Source organism: Drosophila teissieri, chromosome 2R (genome assembly GCF_016746235.2).
Source record: "Drosophila teissieri strain GT53w chromosome 2R, Prin_Dtei_1.1, whole genome shotgun sequence".
Classification (NCBI taxonomy): domain Eukaryota; kingdom Metazoa; phylum Arthropoda; class Insecta; order Diptera; family Drosophilidae; genus Drosophila; species Drosophila teissieri.
This window is the reverse complement of record NC_053030.1, coordinates 20,730,904-20,748,110: the sequence shown is the minus strand read 5'-3', so window position 1 is coordinate 20,748,110 and position 17,207 is coordinate 20,730,904. Positions and strand designations below refer to the sequence as shown.

The 17,207-nt window shown below is 43.3% G+C and overlaps 1 protein-coding gene across 2 annotated transcripts; it reads right to left on the bottom strand.

Moving 5' to 3' along the window:
• Window positions 1–773: 773 nt before the first annotated feature.
• LOC122613114 (protein FAM13A) lies at window positions 774–15,970 on the bottom strand. 2 transcript variants are annotated; one of them, XM_043787133.1, is made up of 4 exons: window positions 15,817–15,970; window positions 12,317–14,406; window positions 2,862–4,553; window positions 774–1,711 (listed from the first exon to the last, which is right to left on the bottom strand). In XM_043787133.1, exons 3-4 carry the CDS (start codon window positions 4,545–4,547, stop codon window positions 998–1,000), a joined length of 2,400 nt encoding a protein of 799 aa, XP_043643068.1. In that variant the 5' UTR covers window positions 4,548–4,553; window positions 12,317–14,406; window positions 15,817–15,970; the 3' UTR covers window positions 774–997. The 2 variants fall into 2 exon arrangements, with proteins under 2 accessions (XP_043643068.1, XP_043643067.1); XM_043787132.1 differs by lacking the exons at window positions 12,317–14,406; window positions 15,817–15,970 and adding an exon at window positions 5,126–5,618.
• Between the last annotated feature and the right edge of the window lie 1,237 nt (window positions 15,971–17,207).

Genomic DNA, 17,207 nt, shown 5'->3' with positions numbered 1-17,207 from the left:
CTGCATATAAGAATATTGAATTTGTAAATGTTGAGTCCTATACGTGTATATATTTTTTTGCTTTGGATGTTCGTATATGTAAACATGTAAATATAAGTGTACGTGGTTCAAATACACGTTACATATGTGTTTGCTTGGCCGAGGCGGCCTTACATTCCTCATCATTGTAAATATAATATATATATATATGTATATTCATATACTGTATGCGTTGGTTAGGGGCGCGGGCATACACGTTCAAAAAACCCAATTGCTTGTTGCACAAAAATCTTTACTTGATCGTCTAAACTTAACTTCCACTTTCAACGCTCTCAAATGCTTGGATGTTTTTGGATTTTTCGCGTGTGGACGCGTGCCATTTGCACACTGAAACATTTAATGGAAAGCACAACTAAAATGGCTGGTATTTTGGTTAATAGGTTGCTAGTGTTTGCATATCGATATAAAATGTTCAATTCTACTAGACAACATTTATAAAGTTTAGTTATTATTTGATTTGCGGTTTCAACGTGTCCCTCTTATAGATCGTTTAAAACTATAGCTAATCAAATAATGTGTGCTCCCCGTTTTAGAAGTGGGACAAATCAGGCCAAGTCATTTTTTAACATCAATGACGATTTACACAGAACACAAAAGGGGAGTTCCAAAAAAATATATTGCAGATTTTTTAGTTACACTTAGATATCAATTCCGTGCAGGAGTCCGAATAAAGTGGAGATGGGGCTGAATCGAATGTCTTGCGTTTACTTTCTCAATCACTTCTTTTTGTCTCGTAAAATTTAATTTTCTTTCTTTTTATTACAATTACTCAATAGATGTTTTCAAAAAACAATAAGGAATCAACAATATTCATAAAATGTATCATTATAGAATATATGGTAAATATAAGTCCAAAAACTACATGTAATTTGTATAGATCTAGGTCTGTATTTGTTTGGTTGGGTATGAAATAAATAGTTTTGCATGCGTGGATGAATGGAAGTAGGATATCTGTAGTCTAATGCCCAATATGCTTCTTGATCAGGGCCTGCAGTAGCCGCACCTTGGCCTTCTTCTCCTTGTACTGGGCATAGGTTTCCGTCTCCAGCGAACGGCGATCCTGCTTGAGCATCTTCCGTCCATTCTGCTCCTCAAACAGCGACTCGTACTCCCGAATGGTGGACTTCAGCAGGGATTTCTCATCGCGGGCACGATCCAGCTGCTCCCACAGTTGGTCCACACTCAGTGCGGCGATGTTCTCGCTGGCGGCCTGGTTCTCCTGGCTTGTGGCCGAGTTTCCCGTTGCCGGACCCGTCAACGTGGTGGTGGTCGTCGTCGACTCGTCGGAGGAAGCATTCTGGGTGAGAGTATTCGGGGCATTGGAGTCGCTGGGCGAGTTGGTGGTCTCTGTGCTGTTGTTCGACGAATACTGCAGCGGAGTGGAAGTGGCCTCAAACACCATAGCCTCGTGCTCCAGGATTGTGGGCAACTCGGGTATCCCGGTGCCCGCTCCGAACATCACGGTGCGCGACACCAGACGCTTCAGCTGCCGATAGCGATCGTAGAGCGGGCGGGCGGCATCGCGCTCCTCCTTGGTGATGGGATGACCATAGAGGCTCTCAAAGTACAGCAGTCCATGCTGCACGGCGCTCTTCTCCTGCACCAGTTGGTCGGCATTCAGATCCTCCAGCTGCTCGGAGCGACGGCCATTCACGCGTTTCTCGTTCAGATTCTGCAAGTTAAAGATAGACATTAGTAAATGAACTTCTCATTTATGTTATATGACAGCTGCTGATTGGATACAAAACGATAAAAAGCTAGCAATCGGTGGAGCAGAAGCCGGTTGTTAACTGATAAAGACCACCCACATTGGTAAACAAGACAATTAATCAGTGGCCCAAGGTATTAACCACTTTTGATTTGTTTATGACAGACTGGCGATGAGCAAGCCACAATGGCAGACACTTAAAATTGATAGAATAGAAGATGCCAGAGCGCCAAATAAAAATAGAAACAAGTGCGGAATATATCCGTATTGTAAACAAATTATACATATGCACTGCTGACATTACAGTATAGCAATATATAGTATATATGGCCAAGCACTTTGATGGCTGCTCTTTGGGCATTTTCCCATTTCCCAACACCAAAGCCAATCACTTTGTTTTCTTGGCAGAAATTCAATTTCGCGCGGACTTCTTTGGGCGAAATGTTTGTCTGCCGCGCTCTATGACAAATGTATCATTAATTTGTCAATATTGAGAATGTGGAGGCTTGTCTGCACTCATAGGGTATATGTGTATAAATAGATACTTATTATAATGTGAAAGAAACAACCTAATTTGGAATGCGCGATTTCGGTCAGTCCCAGTGAAACCATAGGAACGCCAAGAAAATAATTGAATATTTTGCTTATATAAAAGCCAAAGGCAAATGCCCGTTATATAAGTATCTAAAATGATATTTCCCCTCGAAGAAACTCAAAATGTTATTGCAAAACCCTTTTAGCGTGGAATTGTTTAGACTGGGAGTGTCCCTATCCTATTCCCCTTAAAAGCTCTTTGACAGGGAATAAAAATTCGCCGAACGGCGAAATGTATCCTCATTTTCTAGTCAAAACAACATTTTGTTTTCGAAATATGTGTACCAAGTGGCTTTCGAGAATGGGGCAAGATCAAAGTTATTGCCAAATTGCTAAACATGTCACCGCAGACGGCTGTCGAGGCAATCTGCGTATAATATATGATATCTGCCTATTGTATACATATTGTATATATATGTGGAAATGTTTCTGACGTCAGCTCCACTTGCTAATTGTCATAAAATATTTGTCTCGTGATTTTGCAGAGCGACGGATGGCCGCTAAAGGAGATTTCTATTACCTGTTCGATTTCAGCGAGGGTGGCCTTCATGCGCTCCAGCTTCTTGGCGACCTCCTGGCCACCGATGCCGGCGCCTCCGCCGCTGCCCACCTTCAGACCCAGAGCTGCGATGGGATCAGTCTTGAGCTCGTGCCGTTCCTTGCGCAGCTTGCTCAACTCCGCCAGGGCGTTCTTCATGTACTTGTCGTTCAGCCGCTCCGCCTGAGATGGCCGGTAGCCCAGCCGCTGCTCCAGGGACTCCTCCAGCTGGACCAGCTTCTTCTTCAGCACGGTCACTCGCCTGTTGATGGCCTTCACTCGATCCTCGGGCGTTTGGAATGCCCCCATCATGGCGGGCAACACTTGTTGCATAACATCGCGGGTGCGCATATTCTCCAGCGAACTGAACGCTCGCACTGCATCCATGGGCTCCAGGCAGCAGTCCATGTCGGTGATGTCCGAGTGCAGCTGCACGGTGGCTGCCTGCTTGGGCAGCTGCTGGGGATATGGCATGACCTTGGCCAGCTTGGCGGCTGCATCCAGATTGCCACCGATATGTGGTCGGGAGTGGGCGTATCTCCGGCTCAGAATGGGCGCCGGTTCATCGCCACGCTCCCAGGGCAGGGACTCCTGCGCGGAGGTGAGATCCAGGCTCTGCTGCTGCCTCTGAGGTTTGGCTTTAATGGGCGCGGGGGCATTGGAAGTGGGCGTGCTGTCATCGCTGCCCGCCGAGGAGCTGGTGGTGGGTGTGGGGGAAATACTGGCGCTCCTCTTCGACTGCAGCTCCTTTTGCTGCTGATGGAAGTCTATCAAGTTGTTGTCGTTGTGATCTGCAGCGGACTGCATTGGTTGCGTTTGATTCTGCTGCTGTTTCCTGCTGCTGATGAAACCTCTGCGTTCGTACTTCAATGCCGACAAGTCGTACTTGTAGGCGCTTTGCTCATCCCGTCGGGATGGCAGATACTTGGAGCCACTGCCTCCGCCGCCCTTCTTGGCCACCCCAGACTTGCGCACCGGCGGCTGGCGGGACTTGCAGAAACGCTCACTGCTGCGTCGCCTTTCGTGCTCGCACTCGGAGTCATCGCTAGCCTCCTTTGGTGGCTGGCGAGCGGGGCTTGTCTCCAGACGTGGACGCTCCTTGGCTGCTTCGCCTGTCGGCAGGTTCGCCAACGAGGCATTGTTCTCGCCCAGCTCGGAGCACTCCTCCTGTTCCCGTTCGAACTCCTGCCGATAGTTGGCGTAGCTGGCCGTGCGTTTGAAATCCTCGGAAGAAACTCGGCGAATAACCTCACACTGCGCCTCCAGAAGATTGGCCGCCACCTGGGCCGTGGAAGAAACGATGGCCGCCGGTTCTGTGAGCAGCTCCTCGCTGTTGCTGCGCTGCAGCTTTCGATCCTGGCCAAAGGCCGAGTTGCTGTCCAGGCGCTCCTTGCGCTTGCGCGATGACTTCTGCCATTCCAGAGCCGGATGAATGATCTCCGGCAGGTAGGTGGAGTTGAAGCCGCTGTTCAGGTGGCTCTTGTCCGTGCCCGTCGGCGTTGGCTTCTCCGGACTGCAGACCACCTCATGCCGGTCAGCGGGATTCGAGGACGACGAGGATGAGGACGATGATGAGGATGCTGCGCTGCCGCACGAAGCCGTCGACGATGATGAACCAGTGAGACGACTCAGGTCGTCTTCGTTCAGCCCAGTTGTGGGATGGCGCATGCCGCACTATCGAGAAAAATGGGAGAGAAAAGGAGAAACACAGTGAGACAATGAGAAAATCCATCAGAATTCCGTGACGAGCTTAAGCTTAAATTATAAATAATTAAACAGCCCGCGAAATGTCGTTTCGCTGGCACAATTAAGTGGGTTAATAAGTGGCCGGCACACCGTGTCGTATGAGTAATATTCTAGTCAACACATTTCTTTCTGCCTCGTCATGAACCATCGTCAAAATCAGTGAACGCTCCCATTAAACTTATAAAATATCCAGTTTATATATCCAGTTTATATAACACGACGATTTAATAAAATATTTATTTTAGTTGCTTGCCGAATTCGTGTTTTACAAAATCAAGATATAATAATAATAAAGTATAATAAATTTCTAAACATATTTTTAAAATTATATGAGTTTATGGAAATGTACTAATTACTTAATTTCAATTTTATCCATCAACATTTCGATTTGATTTATATAATAATGTGATGAAATTTGGATAGAAAATTGATAAGCGCGTAATTTCGTCGGAAATGTTAATATGATATAAGAGAATAACTTAAAAATATGTAAAATTTACCAGAATATATGTTATAATCCTGGGAGTCATCTTGGTTGGCTAATCTCTACTTTAATCAGTCTAACTAGATTAATTATCACAATTGATTTGATACAGTTCACGTTGAGCTTTGATCACAAGCGTTTGATTTGAATAGACTTTTGTTTGAGCGAATAAAAGTTATAATAAAAATGTCAACGCCTTAAATCTCGCCTAATAAATTTCAATAAGCACTAATTGAAATTTACTTTTCACGTTTTTTTTCTTTTTTATTTTCTGTCTGCCTTTTAATGTGTTCAAGTGTTTCAGCCGTTTCTGAGCTCTGCAGTTTATCAATAATTCACATGTTGTAGGTTGCCGTTCAGTTATTACAAGACTCGCGATTTTCCGCGATAATGATAATGCTGTTTCCAGTTCTCTATAGAGTTTTCACCAAGAATCGGTTGCTTTTTGGCTCGGACACAGCCGAGCAAAAATATTGGAGGAGGTAACGTTCTCAACGTTGCTTTCTTTGGGCGCACCGAATCACTATTAAGCCCATACCGCTCCGACCTCGCGAATTATATGCGAAAATCCCGCGAGAGCGGCCAAGAGCCAAGATATAGCGAGAGACTGCGCCCGCGCAGTGATATAGTTCCCCGATCCTACACCACACGATCCCATACGATACGATACGATCCCATACGATCCCAACCGATCCAAGCCGATCGATCGGGGAAACAGCAGCAGTGAGAGGGCCGCCAAAAGGTGCGAAAGCTTCGGTAAACAACACTCGCGAATGCTAACAAGACCAACAGGAGACACTTTTAGCCACAGCCACGGCTTTTATCGAGTCCACCCTCACCTTCCTTATCAGGGGGGAGGGTAGGTACATATGTATGTCCATGGGCGGGGTGCGAAAGGTTCGGTGGAGGGTTAAAAATAAATCTGGTCCGCTAATTAGCAGCAGCTCTAGACTATATGGCCGCATTAATGGGGTGAATTAATTTATGCACTTGTTTACGCCCTCGGCAACACGAGAAGCGCGCTTCCATCGAGTATATGAATGTCCAAAATCGATCGATCGATCGATCGAACGCACAGATTTGGTGGATCCGAGGCCAAAGACAGGTAGCTGTAGCGGGAAATAATCACAGAAATATGTGCAGGGGCACAAATGCGATCGAAATGCGAATGCGAAACGCGAAAAGCAAATTTCAAGTGCAATGTCACGACGTGTGTACGAGCGAGTACAAATATATGTATAAATTAAAACAGCTGCGCGGCGTGCGAGCTGGAATTCTCTGAGTCACTATCCCCTAGGCTAACCAAATATCGGAGCATCTTCGGTCAACTGCCCGATCCCAAACGGGACGCACCAATTAAGATCCACGCGCCCTACGGTGACGTCAATGGCGAACGTGATCGAGTTCAGCCGCAAACGAGAGACAGAACATCTCGAAGTACGCATATTTACAATGGGCTACTAGAGAGAGTATCTTTGTAATACTGCAAACATTTATATTGGGCATCCACCCACAAATTTCGAATCATGAAACATGTTAACACGGCGTATGGGTAATAAACTTTACAACCACCACTTGGCTGCCACATTAAAAAGAAGTTACTGTTTATGGATTTGTTGGTTACATAGTTAAATGAAATAATAACAACAGGAAACAACAATTAACAGATCTGTAAATAAAGGAGTGGCGCGTGCAAAGCATTTCCAATTGGCATGTCCATTAAAGAAGGGTCTTCGGTCTTTATCAAATTAATTAGACTACTTAAAAACCAGCGGCGGAAAGGGGAATTAGTTTTGGGGCTTTTCGGAGGCAAATAGATAGGGACAAGTGAAAGCCTGTCGCCTGACACCTTATAATGGATAATGAATTGGACTTCAATCGCAATGGTGTCTGGTTTGTTGATTCTGGGATCAAAGCACAATGGTATTCAAGCACAATAAAAATGATTGGAAATTATAGAATGTAACATATGAATGTTCTGTATGGGGTCATAAATACGACTACTTCTGGCTGCACATTGGGTTGAATGGAATCGTACAATTTTCTCATCGAAACTCGAAGTCATATCTCTGCCATCATGATTTTCTTCTCCGGAATTGTTTATGCAATAAAACGGTTTAGTAATTGTTTACAGAGAAGCGACCGCACAAGTGCATGACTCAAAAGCTCCGTCAAAAGGTCGAAGTAGATAACCATCCAATCCAATCCACATCCAATCCACTCACCCAAACAGTCACAAGTAACAGCTGACACGAGCCCACAAATGAATTGGCATTTATTCGAGTTTCGCTTTCGGCTTGTAGTATTTAGATATAGATAGCGCATAAGCAGTTGGTATGGGCCAGATTCCCACCTCTTAACCAGACATTCTCGATAAGAGTCCTTCGTCATGAACTATTTATGGACAGCAGACGATTAGAGTCTAAGTGGTTTGGGAACCAAATCATTCGGCAATAATAACTCTATAAACCTTCTGATAGTCCAAATGAGCCAAATATAAGTTCTGATAAACTATTTTAAATTTAAGTCAATTAATTTCTTAATAATATATACTCTTATTAGAATATCTTGCTTCCTTCACATAAACTAATTACAATTTGATGTACCTTTGAATTGATTACCCAAAGAGAAGAAGCCTCAAAGGTAATTTCATCCAATGTAAGATTTAGAGGCTTCTCAATTGTTTTCAAAGAGTTCCGCCAGGAAGTCCATAAATTAACCTAATCCCCCGCCCAATGCCGCCGCCCCGAAGGTCGCGCAGCCCACTTCTTTAAAGAGCCACGCGCCGAAATCAATATGTTTACCGCCCCAAACGGCACGAAAACAAAGTCATGGGTACAATAGCATGTGGATTTATGGGGGCTTTGTTGCCTGAGTTTGCCCCGCCTGTTGGTGGCAAGCATAAGCACCGCAGCCTCGCGGCTCCAGCGGTGAAACGCCAGAGTCGCCTCACACTGCGTTGCTAAAATTGGCCCACGCGGCGTATGCGCAATTTGAGGCTAAACGAAATGCGAACCGTGCGAACCGTGAGATGTGAGATTTGGGCATTTTAACAAGCCCGTGCGAATATATTTGGCCGTCGCGAGTGGCCGATTACTCGAGTACAAATATTGAAAAGCCATTTTCACCGGCTGATAAGTCGGATTTACCTGGTAACCAGGCTAATATCATCAAAAATAACAACAGCCTCAGACTGCCTAGCGCCGGCTGAAACCGGAATTAAACCGGTGACTGCAGGTCCGGGGACACCACACACAGTGCTCTCCTCTAGTCATCCATTGAGAGGTTTTAGGTCTCCACTTTGGCATCGAGTGGGTAAACAGTGTTAGCGTAATTGTGTTTTTGATATGGTCAGGGGGCTCTCACGATAATAGGTATGTGATATGTGGTATGCGGTGTTGACATTTCATCCATTCGAGGGGTTCGGCAATTCGGCAACCGAATCGTAAACAAAACGCTAGTCCTCATCAGTTTTTATAGCGTGTCCATCAATTTAATGGTATTAAGCAAGTGAATTTGGCATTAGAATACTACAAACTTAATCATTCATTACTTATAAAGGGGTTTGTACTATGAGAGTACAGTTCTGGGAATGTTATGTCTTGGAAGTTGTGTAGTCTTTCATGTACCTGCAGTTGCTGTTCTACAGAGCTTACTTCAAGTTTGGGTAATTACAATTAGGCAAACAGATGTTATTCATTTTATTGGGTACTTTTTGCTGGCTTCCAAATGAGTCACTATCTGTGCACCCACTGCAATCTCAGTTCAGAAAATTCCACCAGCCGAAGACAAGGCCGGAAAAGTCCCATTGAAAGTGGGAAATGGAATGCCAAGCAAAAGATATCCATTGCACATAGTTGACAGCACGTACTCGCCCTCAATGGATACAAATGTGAGTATATAATTGAACGACAATTAATCACACCGATTAGATAAGGGGAAGCCGATTCACACAAACTGATAGCGAATTGAATTTATGTACTGCCACTGGAATTTCAAGCAGCCATCTCAAGTGGCCAAACATGATCATAATATGTGGCCCATCGATCCAAAAACTAAGGAAACGCGTTTCTATTTTTGCCAAGTTCTATTTTTGAAACTCCGGCAAACGTAATTTTCCACAGCAAATGGCATCAATCAGGGCTATATCGACTAAACAAGTCACTATTTCGACTTCTCCGCCTTCTAAAATCGGTTAATGTCAGTCACGTGTTTTTTCGAGTTTTTCGGCTGCAAATCCTAAGATTGCGCAACTTCAAACGAGAACGTAGTTCAAGAAGGAACGCGGTGGGGAAAACTTGAGACTCCCCAACAAGTTATGGGGCATTGCCAGTGGAATAATACCGGGCACGAAACCGAAATGCAAATGCAAAGCTCGCAAAAACTTAATGAAGCGCGGCTGAGACAACAAACAGCAAAGATTGACAAAAAGTTAGCAGGAAAAGTGAACAGGGGCAAATATGTTAGAATCTACTTCCGAAATAAACGTAGCTAATGGCGAAAAAGTATGCATGGGGTCAAAGTTCATATCCTTCATTTTCCCCACGTGACGTAATAACTTTATTGGCAGTCACTTGATCATTCTCGGCTCTTGTTGTTGTTTGTGTTTTCCGTTTGGTTCCATCAATTAATTTACAAATTCCGCTTTCCGCTCTCTTTATGCGAGTCTTTATTTTTACCCGCTTTCGTTAGAATCAATCAATTTCAATTGATGAAGGCATCTGCAGTTCATAAAAAAAACATCGACAGCAATCAGAAATTTCTTTTTCCAGTTTCGTGAACTTTGCCAACTCGCATATAAATAAAATATACCCCGCAGACGAAACGAAGAAAGGGGAATGCGAAGCTGGTTGCCATAATTTACGAGCTACGTTCAACTTGAACAGGTTTTTCCCATTTAATTTATTCGCACTGATTTCATTTTAATTTTAACATTTAATTTCGGATGGGACGCGACGCACGCATATCTTATTGTTTAACCAAATCAATTTTGGCATACCATTTGGCATAGCATTTCCAATGGTGTCACCTCGCAACCAATAGAACCTCGCATCACTAGACCAGACACTCCAGCCACATGACCGAACGACCACCCGGCACAGTTGGTCACGAGACCCGCAATCCGCAATCGAGGCACACGACCCTGGCGGATGCATCTAATGGATGCCGATTGTCTTATTCAATCGCCTTGCGGTGACTCGTGGTTTTTAATGAATGAGCTGAAGAATGGGGGACGACATGATCATGTGGCTGGCAGTGGAGACAAAGTACTGCAGCTTTGTTGAGCTTACGACAGTCAAGTGATTCTCACATGTTTGACTCTTTAAACAAACAATTTGACTTAAAAAAATACATGGTTAGTTTAGTTCCTAAAATAAGTAACTTTGCATGCCCATATATAACGCATTTGTTTTCAGCTGTCTATTTATAAACCTGTTTACCAAAGCGTTTTGCAAAAAAGGTGCATAATTTCTTGCCTCTACGCTAAAAATGTAATTTGAATAGACAGTAAATGTGCTGTTGTTACACTTTCACATGGGAATAAAGAGAATATTTTAATGAAAACAGTCTCCTATAGTGCCTTATAATAAATCCATCCTTTGTTCTCCTGTCAAACGTATAATTCCCAGCTATAGCCCCCATCTCCTACTTCCATGATGAGAGTGGCGTTTTTGTCTGGGCAAACAGAGATCCCAGACGATAATTTTATACACATATGCCGATCAGTGGACCAGGCCGAATGCCAAATAGAAATTTAAACAATGCCAAAAATAACCGCACGATTGATTGCTTACACATTGAACTTTTCGAACAATGCCTAAAAATAGACGAAAACCGCACAATTTGGCTAAAAACGCAACAAAAAAACTGTTTGCTAATCTGTTTAGTTAGCACGTTAATTGAATTTTGTCGTCGGGACACAGTGGCTTCCCAAATGTGGTGCATACTTCTACCGCAGACTACAACTTAATTGGCCTATGTTCCACTATAGTCGTCTATATATGAAAAACAAATTGAAACGTAGACTGTCAATAAAGATGGTAATTTTTTGGGTCAACATACTCGGTAAACCAATTTTCGTTGCACGTCACGAATCCCTCGGTTTGAAGGCAATGAAACCGAGGGGCCAAAAGGAAAAGCGCTAAAACGGGCAATATTATATTAACAAAATGACAAAACCGCTTGATAGCAAATATAGCAAAAGGGGTGGAGGACACCTTTTTCGGCAGGGAAAACTTTCCGCTTAGTTGTAGTGCCCACTGTTTGTGGCATGACTCAAACTGAGTATCTGTACTATATGTAAAAAAAAACAATAAACAAAGCGCACGCAGAAACAGAAAGCAGAACACAAAGTGGATCGATTAAATGGGAATGTAATGGAAAAATCGGTAGCGCCACTAACAAGATAACATTTTCGTGTGTCAGAGACCAAAAATGAAACTACGGATAGATACACGGCAATAAAATGGATACCAATATGCTTATCAAGGCGGCTTTTCCGCAGAAATCGCCAGCGTTTGTTCAACTTTGCGACAGGCGTCTGAAAATATGCAATGGATCCTATTACCTTCGCAAACTTTTTCCATTGCCCTGGCCAAATGTGTTAATTTCTTTATAAGCCCCAGCGGTGGCGAAAATAAACACCGTATTATTTACCTAAATGATACACCTCGCAATTAGTTGGCAATCGTTTATGTAAATACATGTCCGGCAATAAGCGGCAATTGTGGCGGACAGGTGTGAAAATAAGGGAAATAAGACGTCCCATCGGAAATATAATGGGCTTATTTACCATATTCGATACTTTTAGAAACAATTCTCCGCTCGTTTATTTACGAATATCGTATAACTCGAAGGGAGGGAGCATAACATTTGGCAATATTCGTGGGCAATTATGTACCTTTTGGTGCCACGCACTGTTGATAATATATTAAATCAGAAAATAGCAAGAGGATACTTTATTAAACACTAAAATGTTTATTAATTATTAATATAACTGTATATAATAAGTGTTTCCTGCTCAATTGTGTTTCCTGCTATTGAAAATGTTTCCAAAGACGCATGTGGAAGCTCACATAAAAAGATAAATACTGAAATTTATTGCGATAATGCGAAATAACCTACAAAAACGTAACATATTAAGCCCTTTTAGAACTCATTGTCATTACATTGTTTATGATTACTTAGAATTTAATGCAGTACTTACAATGCAAGCCTTAACGGACTTCCAAAGATTTCTCCCAAAGTCTTCAATCTTGCTGGTTTTTCCCCGTACGTTCGCCAGTTGCACGTCGTTTTCCGTTCGACTGGTGGTGGAAAAAGGATACGGAGGGTACCAAATCGAACTGAAGACCGAAGGGTGCGCGAAATCACTTGGCCCGAAGCTGAAGATACGTTTTCGAACCGGCTAGAACCGTTGGGATGCCGAGTGGCAGGATAGTCACATTGCCGTTGATTCACACGCGCACTCGAAATGGAAGTGGAAGGGGTGACGGAGTCCTTAGAGATAATTTAACTATTACTTTGCTGTTGTGGCCTTTTGCTATTATTGTTAACTTTGGTATGGTAGCTAGATCTGGTTATTGTGGCTGCTGGCTGCTGGTGGTCCAGGATTTCGCAATCTCACGCAATCGGTAACGCAATCGTGCTGTTTCTTTTGGTTTTTGGGGCCCCTTGGGCTCTTGCCCGCTCACCTTTCTACTCGCTCTTGAGCTTAATTTTTTTCTTGACCTTGTAACGACGGTTGCGCTGATCTACGACAAACTCATATCGCGATCTCTGCACATTTTCGCTATCTAGACTATAGCTCAGACCCAAATGGCGTAGCACTCCTAGCGAATACGTTGTGACTGGATTTTAGTGCCGGATCGGATGCGAATTCCTTCTCTCTCTCTCTCTCTCTCTCTCTCTCTCTCCCTCTCTTTCTCGCTGGCAAGTTTGAGTTTCCTCCCCTTTTCTTTTGTTCGCTCCTTGCTCCTGCCTCTTTCTGGGAAGTAAAGAGGATCTCTCTGGAACTAAATGAGTTACCGACGACGACTAACGGTGAATGGGCAGGCAGAGAACACCTGTCGCACTTTTATAGCACAATCGTATCCTGCGATCGCTCGCTCTCGCTGTCACTCTCTCTCAAAATTGCAGTTGCAAGTGCATTCGCAGTTACACCCACACTCTCTCGCTCGCGCTCTCGTGCTCGTTCTCGGTCCCCCCCCTCTATGGGTATGGCTGTCTAGCTCGCTCGCACACTACGGCTGCTTGAGGAAGTGAGTGGACACGAGACGGTATCTGAGCATGTGTCTTTGCGGTTTTCGGCTGCCGCTCTTTTCGGGGACTCTTCTCCGCCTTCTTGTTCTGCCTCCTCTGCTTCTTCTTTCAATCGAGAGTTTTCCCCCTTGCAACGCCGTTGTTTTCTTCTTCGTTGTTTTTGTTGTGGCTGCCGCTTTTGGCACTGGGGCAATTATGTAAAGCGTTTGTGTTTGGCTTACTTTAAAAACTTAGACACAGCTTTGGAGTGCTTTTATTTCGTTTTTGTTGTTTCTCTGCGTGTACTTGCAGCTTTTAGCTCTCAATTGTTGCTGTTGTTGCTGTGTGCGAGGTCATCGACGCGCATTAGCCGAAAAAAATCGATATTTAGCACGGGTCGCACTAGATAAATTGGGTTTATGGGTTAGCTTATGGCTGCCGATTTGTCTCAATGACAAATATCTACAGAAACTGGAGTTTTTTAACGCACAAACGCATATACAAATTCAATGACCGGGCCGCGAATCGAAAAAACTTTCCGCTGACTTGGACGCACGTTGTGTCGCGAGACGCAATTTTTCCAAATGGGAGCTGCACGATGTGATTTTGGAGCCCAACGAAGCGGCGCTCGCTCTTTTTATCTTTGCTCTCTGCTTCTTTTTCTCTGTGCGCTCTCTCTTTGCGCAGACTCTTTTATGGCTGGCTTTCTTAATTCGGATTCCTTTGCATTAATTATCAAAATAGCGGTCTGATATGCGTCCTTAGGAGGTCCTTGGATGATGTTTCCTTTCGGGGGAGTTGTGAAATGGGCGTGTAAACAAGGGCGTAATGCGCTCGCGCGCTCTCTTTCCTTTTCCTTCGGCGGTACTCTTCAGATGACGATGACGTTGCAAATGAAACGGTTAACTTGGCGGCGCATCTCTCTCGCTCGCTCTCACTTGACTAAATGCTCATTGGGTTCATTTTCATTTCGGCGAAGTGAATTTCAATTGCGAATCTCAATGAGCGAACTTATGACGGAAATTGCATACATTTTTGCATTCTGTTTATCCATAGCTGAAAATAGAAAAGTCAATTAGGACTTGCGTGAAAACCTTTGATTCCTCAAAACCCGATTGTGCAATCTATGCATGCAAAAATAGAACCAACAAGTGCGGCACCAGATTGAGCAATCAAAACCAATTGGATGCAATTTACAGCTGGAAAAGAGGAGAAAGGGGTAGTTCTCAATAATTTACGGGGTGTCAAGTTCTTATTCCCCCAATGAGCCCTCGAGAACTTTCGAGAAATTCCCAACACGAGGAGGTGTGGCAAAAGGGGCGGGCGGGGGGTTGGACGAAGTAAATAGTTTCTGCATTGGCCAGTTGGCAGATTTGCATTTAAATTGATGTGGCTGCGAATCATAAACAAAATTTGATTATGCACACGAAACGAAAACAATTGAAATAGAACAGATTGTGTTTCGGAAAAGTCTGAGAAAATTCAGTAAATTTAACAGGAAGACAAAGAAGGGAAGTTACATTAAATGCCTTGTTTACTTTATAATACTTTTTAAAAAATTTTCAAAATATTTAAAAATTTCTGCTAATATTGCAAGATATCCACCAAATACCGCAACCTTCAGGGACGAACGCACTTCATCAACCTGATCTATGGATTATCCTACATATATCGATGCCATCATGTTTATAATGCCAAGCCTGTTAATATGGCCATCAAATGACTAATTGATTGATGATGTCTGGCACTTAATCCCAGATGGATATTTTGCGTGCCTTAAAATATAAGAAAACGAACATGCGAAATTTTCTCCATTTGCTTAAAAGCTATATATATTTATATGACTATATATTCGCACATTAAAATGTCTTTGACGTCGCAGACAAAATTCGAAAAAAATGTTTTTATGTTCTGCTTTATTTCGGGAAAGGAAAATAAATAAAATCCAAACAGAAACCGAAAAAATGTAAACATTGAAAGGAAAACATGTTTCGCTTGTGTGTGTGTCTTTGCAAATAAAACCATAAAAGTCGGAAAGGTATCCTGCAGTGCCAAAAACCCCGCACCCCTCTTTTTGCACTACGCTATCCCACTTTTTTTCTCTGACACAAGTCCTTGATGCAATCGACCGAGGTGCAATAATCCCTACTCGTATGCTGTAAAGATCTACACTGGGAAATAACGAGTAAAGCAAGGAAAAATCTATCATAACAACATAATAAAAATATATCGTTCAAAATTCATGTTTGGTAAAATTTTCTTAAATCAGACAGACTATAATTTTTTTAAGTGCAACCATGCATTTTTATCTTCAAATTTATAAAGAACAGCTTTAAAACAAATATTATGCATCCATATAATTTAAAGTAAAATCAAGCAGACTGCAACTTCACTACTTTTTTTCGAGTGCAGCTTTAAAGCGCCTTACCCCTTTAACCAGTTGCAACATTTATGCCCGCTATTTACCTAATTTTCGGCGGATTTTTCTGCTCTCTCGCTCTCTTGGGTATTTGTTGTTACTGCTGACTTTCCTACACTCACTCGCACGCACACGAACACATACACGGATAGAGGAAGTGCGAACGGTGCGACAGAAAGAAAATTGTGAACCACACCGGACGAGAAACCAACATCGAATGAGCGGAAAACTAACGGGCGCACGTGCTTAAAGCAGCGTAGTCCAAAAAGAGGGGAGAGAGCGCCAAATCATCCGGTGGATATGGGAATGGGTGGTTGGGCAAGGGCAGGGGGAGGGGTGAGAGTTCGTTTTCTACTGAATGAAAGCGACAGGCTTCGTGTGACTTCGTCTGCGCTCGTCTCCCTTCGTTCGTGAAGCTGCTCTCTCCAACGGTCTTACTCTCTCTCTATCCTACCCACCTCTCCGAAAAGTAGGCAAGGACGTGGCTGCAACGGCACACCTACGCCCCTTTGGTCACGCCTCCGCGCGATAATTAAATATCGCACATACGCAGCGTTAACACTTCCCTCAGCTTTTCAGATGGTAGGGCCTTTGCCTTTGGCCCCCGGTCACATTTCACGGCTTAATGCCTCGATTCGCAGCGGAATGCTCGCCCATAATGCATGCACGTCCTTGAACGCACACTTAGAGCCGTTCGCCCACATCCTTTAGTGCTGCTGCTCTTTTATTGCATCATGCAGTGAGATTAAAGTATAGATAATGGTACAATAGGAGGATTTTTTTGGTGGTTGTTTACCGACTGATATTTTAAGAAATAGTACAAAACACTCCCCTTTTTTTGGTGTGACACTGGAATCTGCAAAATGTAATTTTGTGTAATTTTTCCCCGTGTAAGTATCCGTATACGTGCCATCTACAATGTTGCAGGCGAGCGGCGGATAGTGAAATCCGGAATTGATGCTTGGGCACGAGCATAAAAGGGATTTGGAACTTTTATGGACTTGTAGGACAATTCTTATTGCGCACTTTGTGGTTCCCGAGTCGTAGTCCTTGCCCAGAAACTTTCACTTAACCATTTCTTGACCAGGCCAAGTGCTTGAGCTGAAACATATACACGTATAGGTACATACATATATGCATCTCTATATGCACACAATAATCCCTCTTTAAAATCTGTATAAATTTTGGATTTTTGCCAATGGCAGAACATTTTTAGCGAAATCGAAATAAGTGCATTCAGTATTTTTGAGCCAAAATATGGTTTATTTCTCTATTATCCACCGCCCCTGCAGTTTTCCAACCCCCTTTTCTATTTTCTCGCCAACTAAATTACACAATTTTTGAAATGGATGATGTGATGAATGCCACATTCCTTGCCCAATTGAAAGTGCAATATTAAAGGCAATATACAGTATTTGTTATTAAATAAATTTGCCTA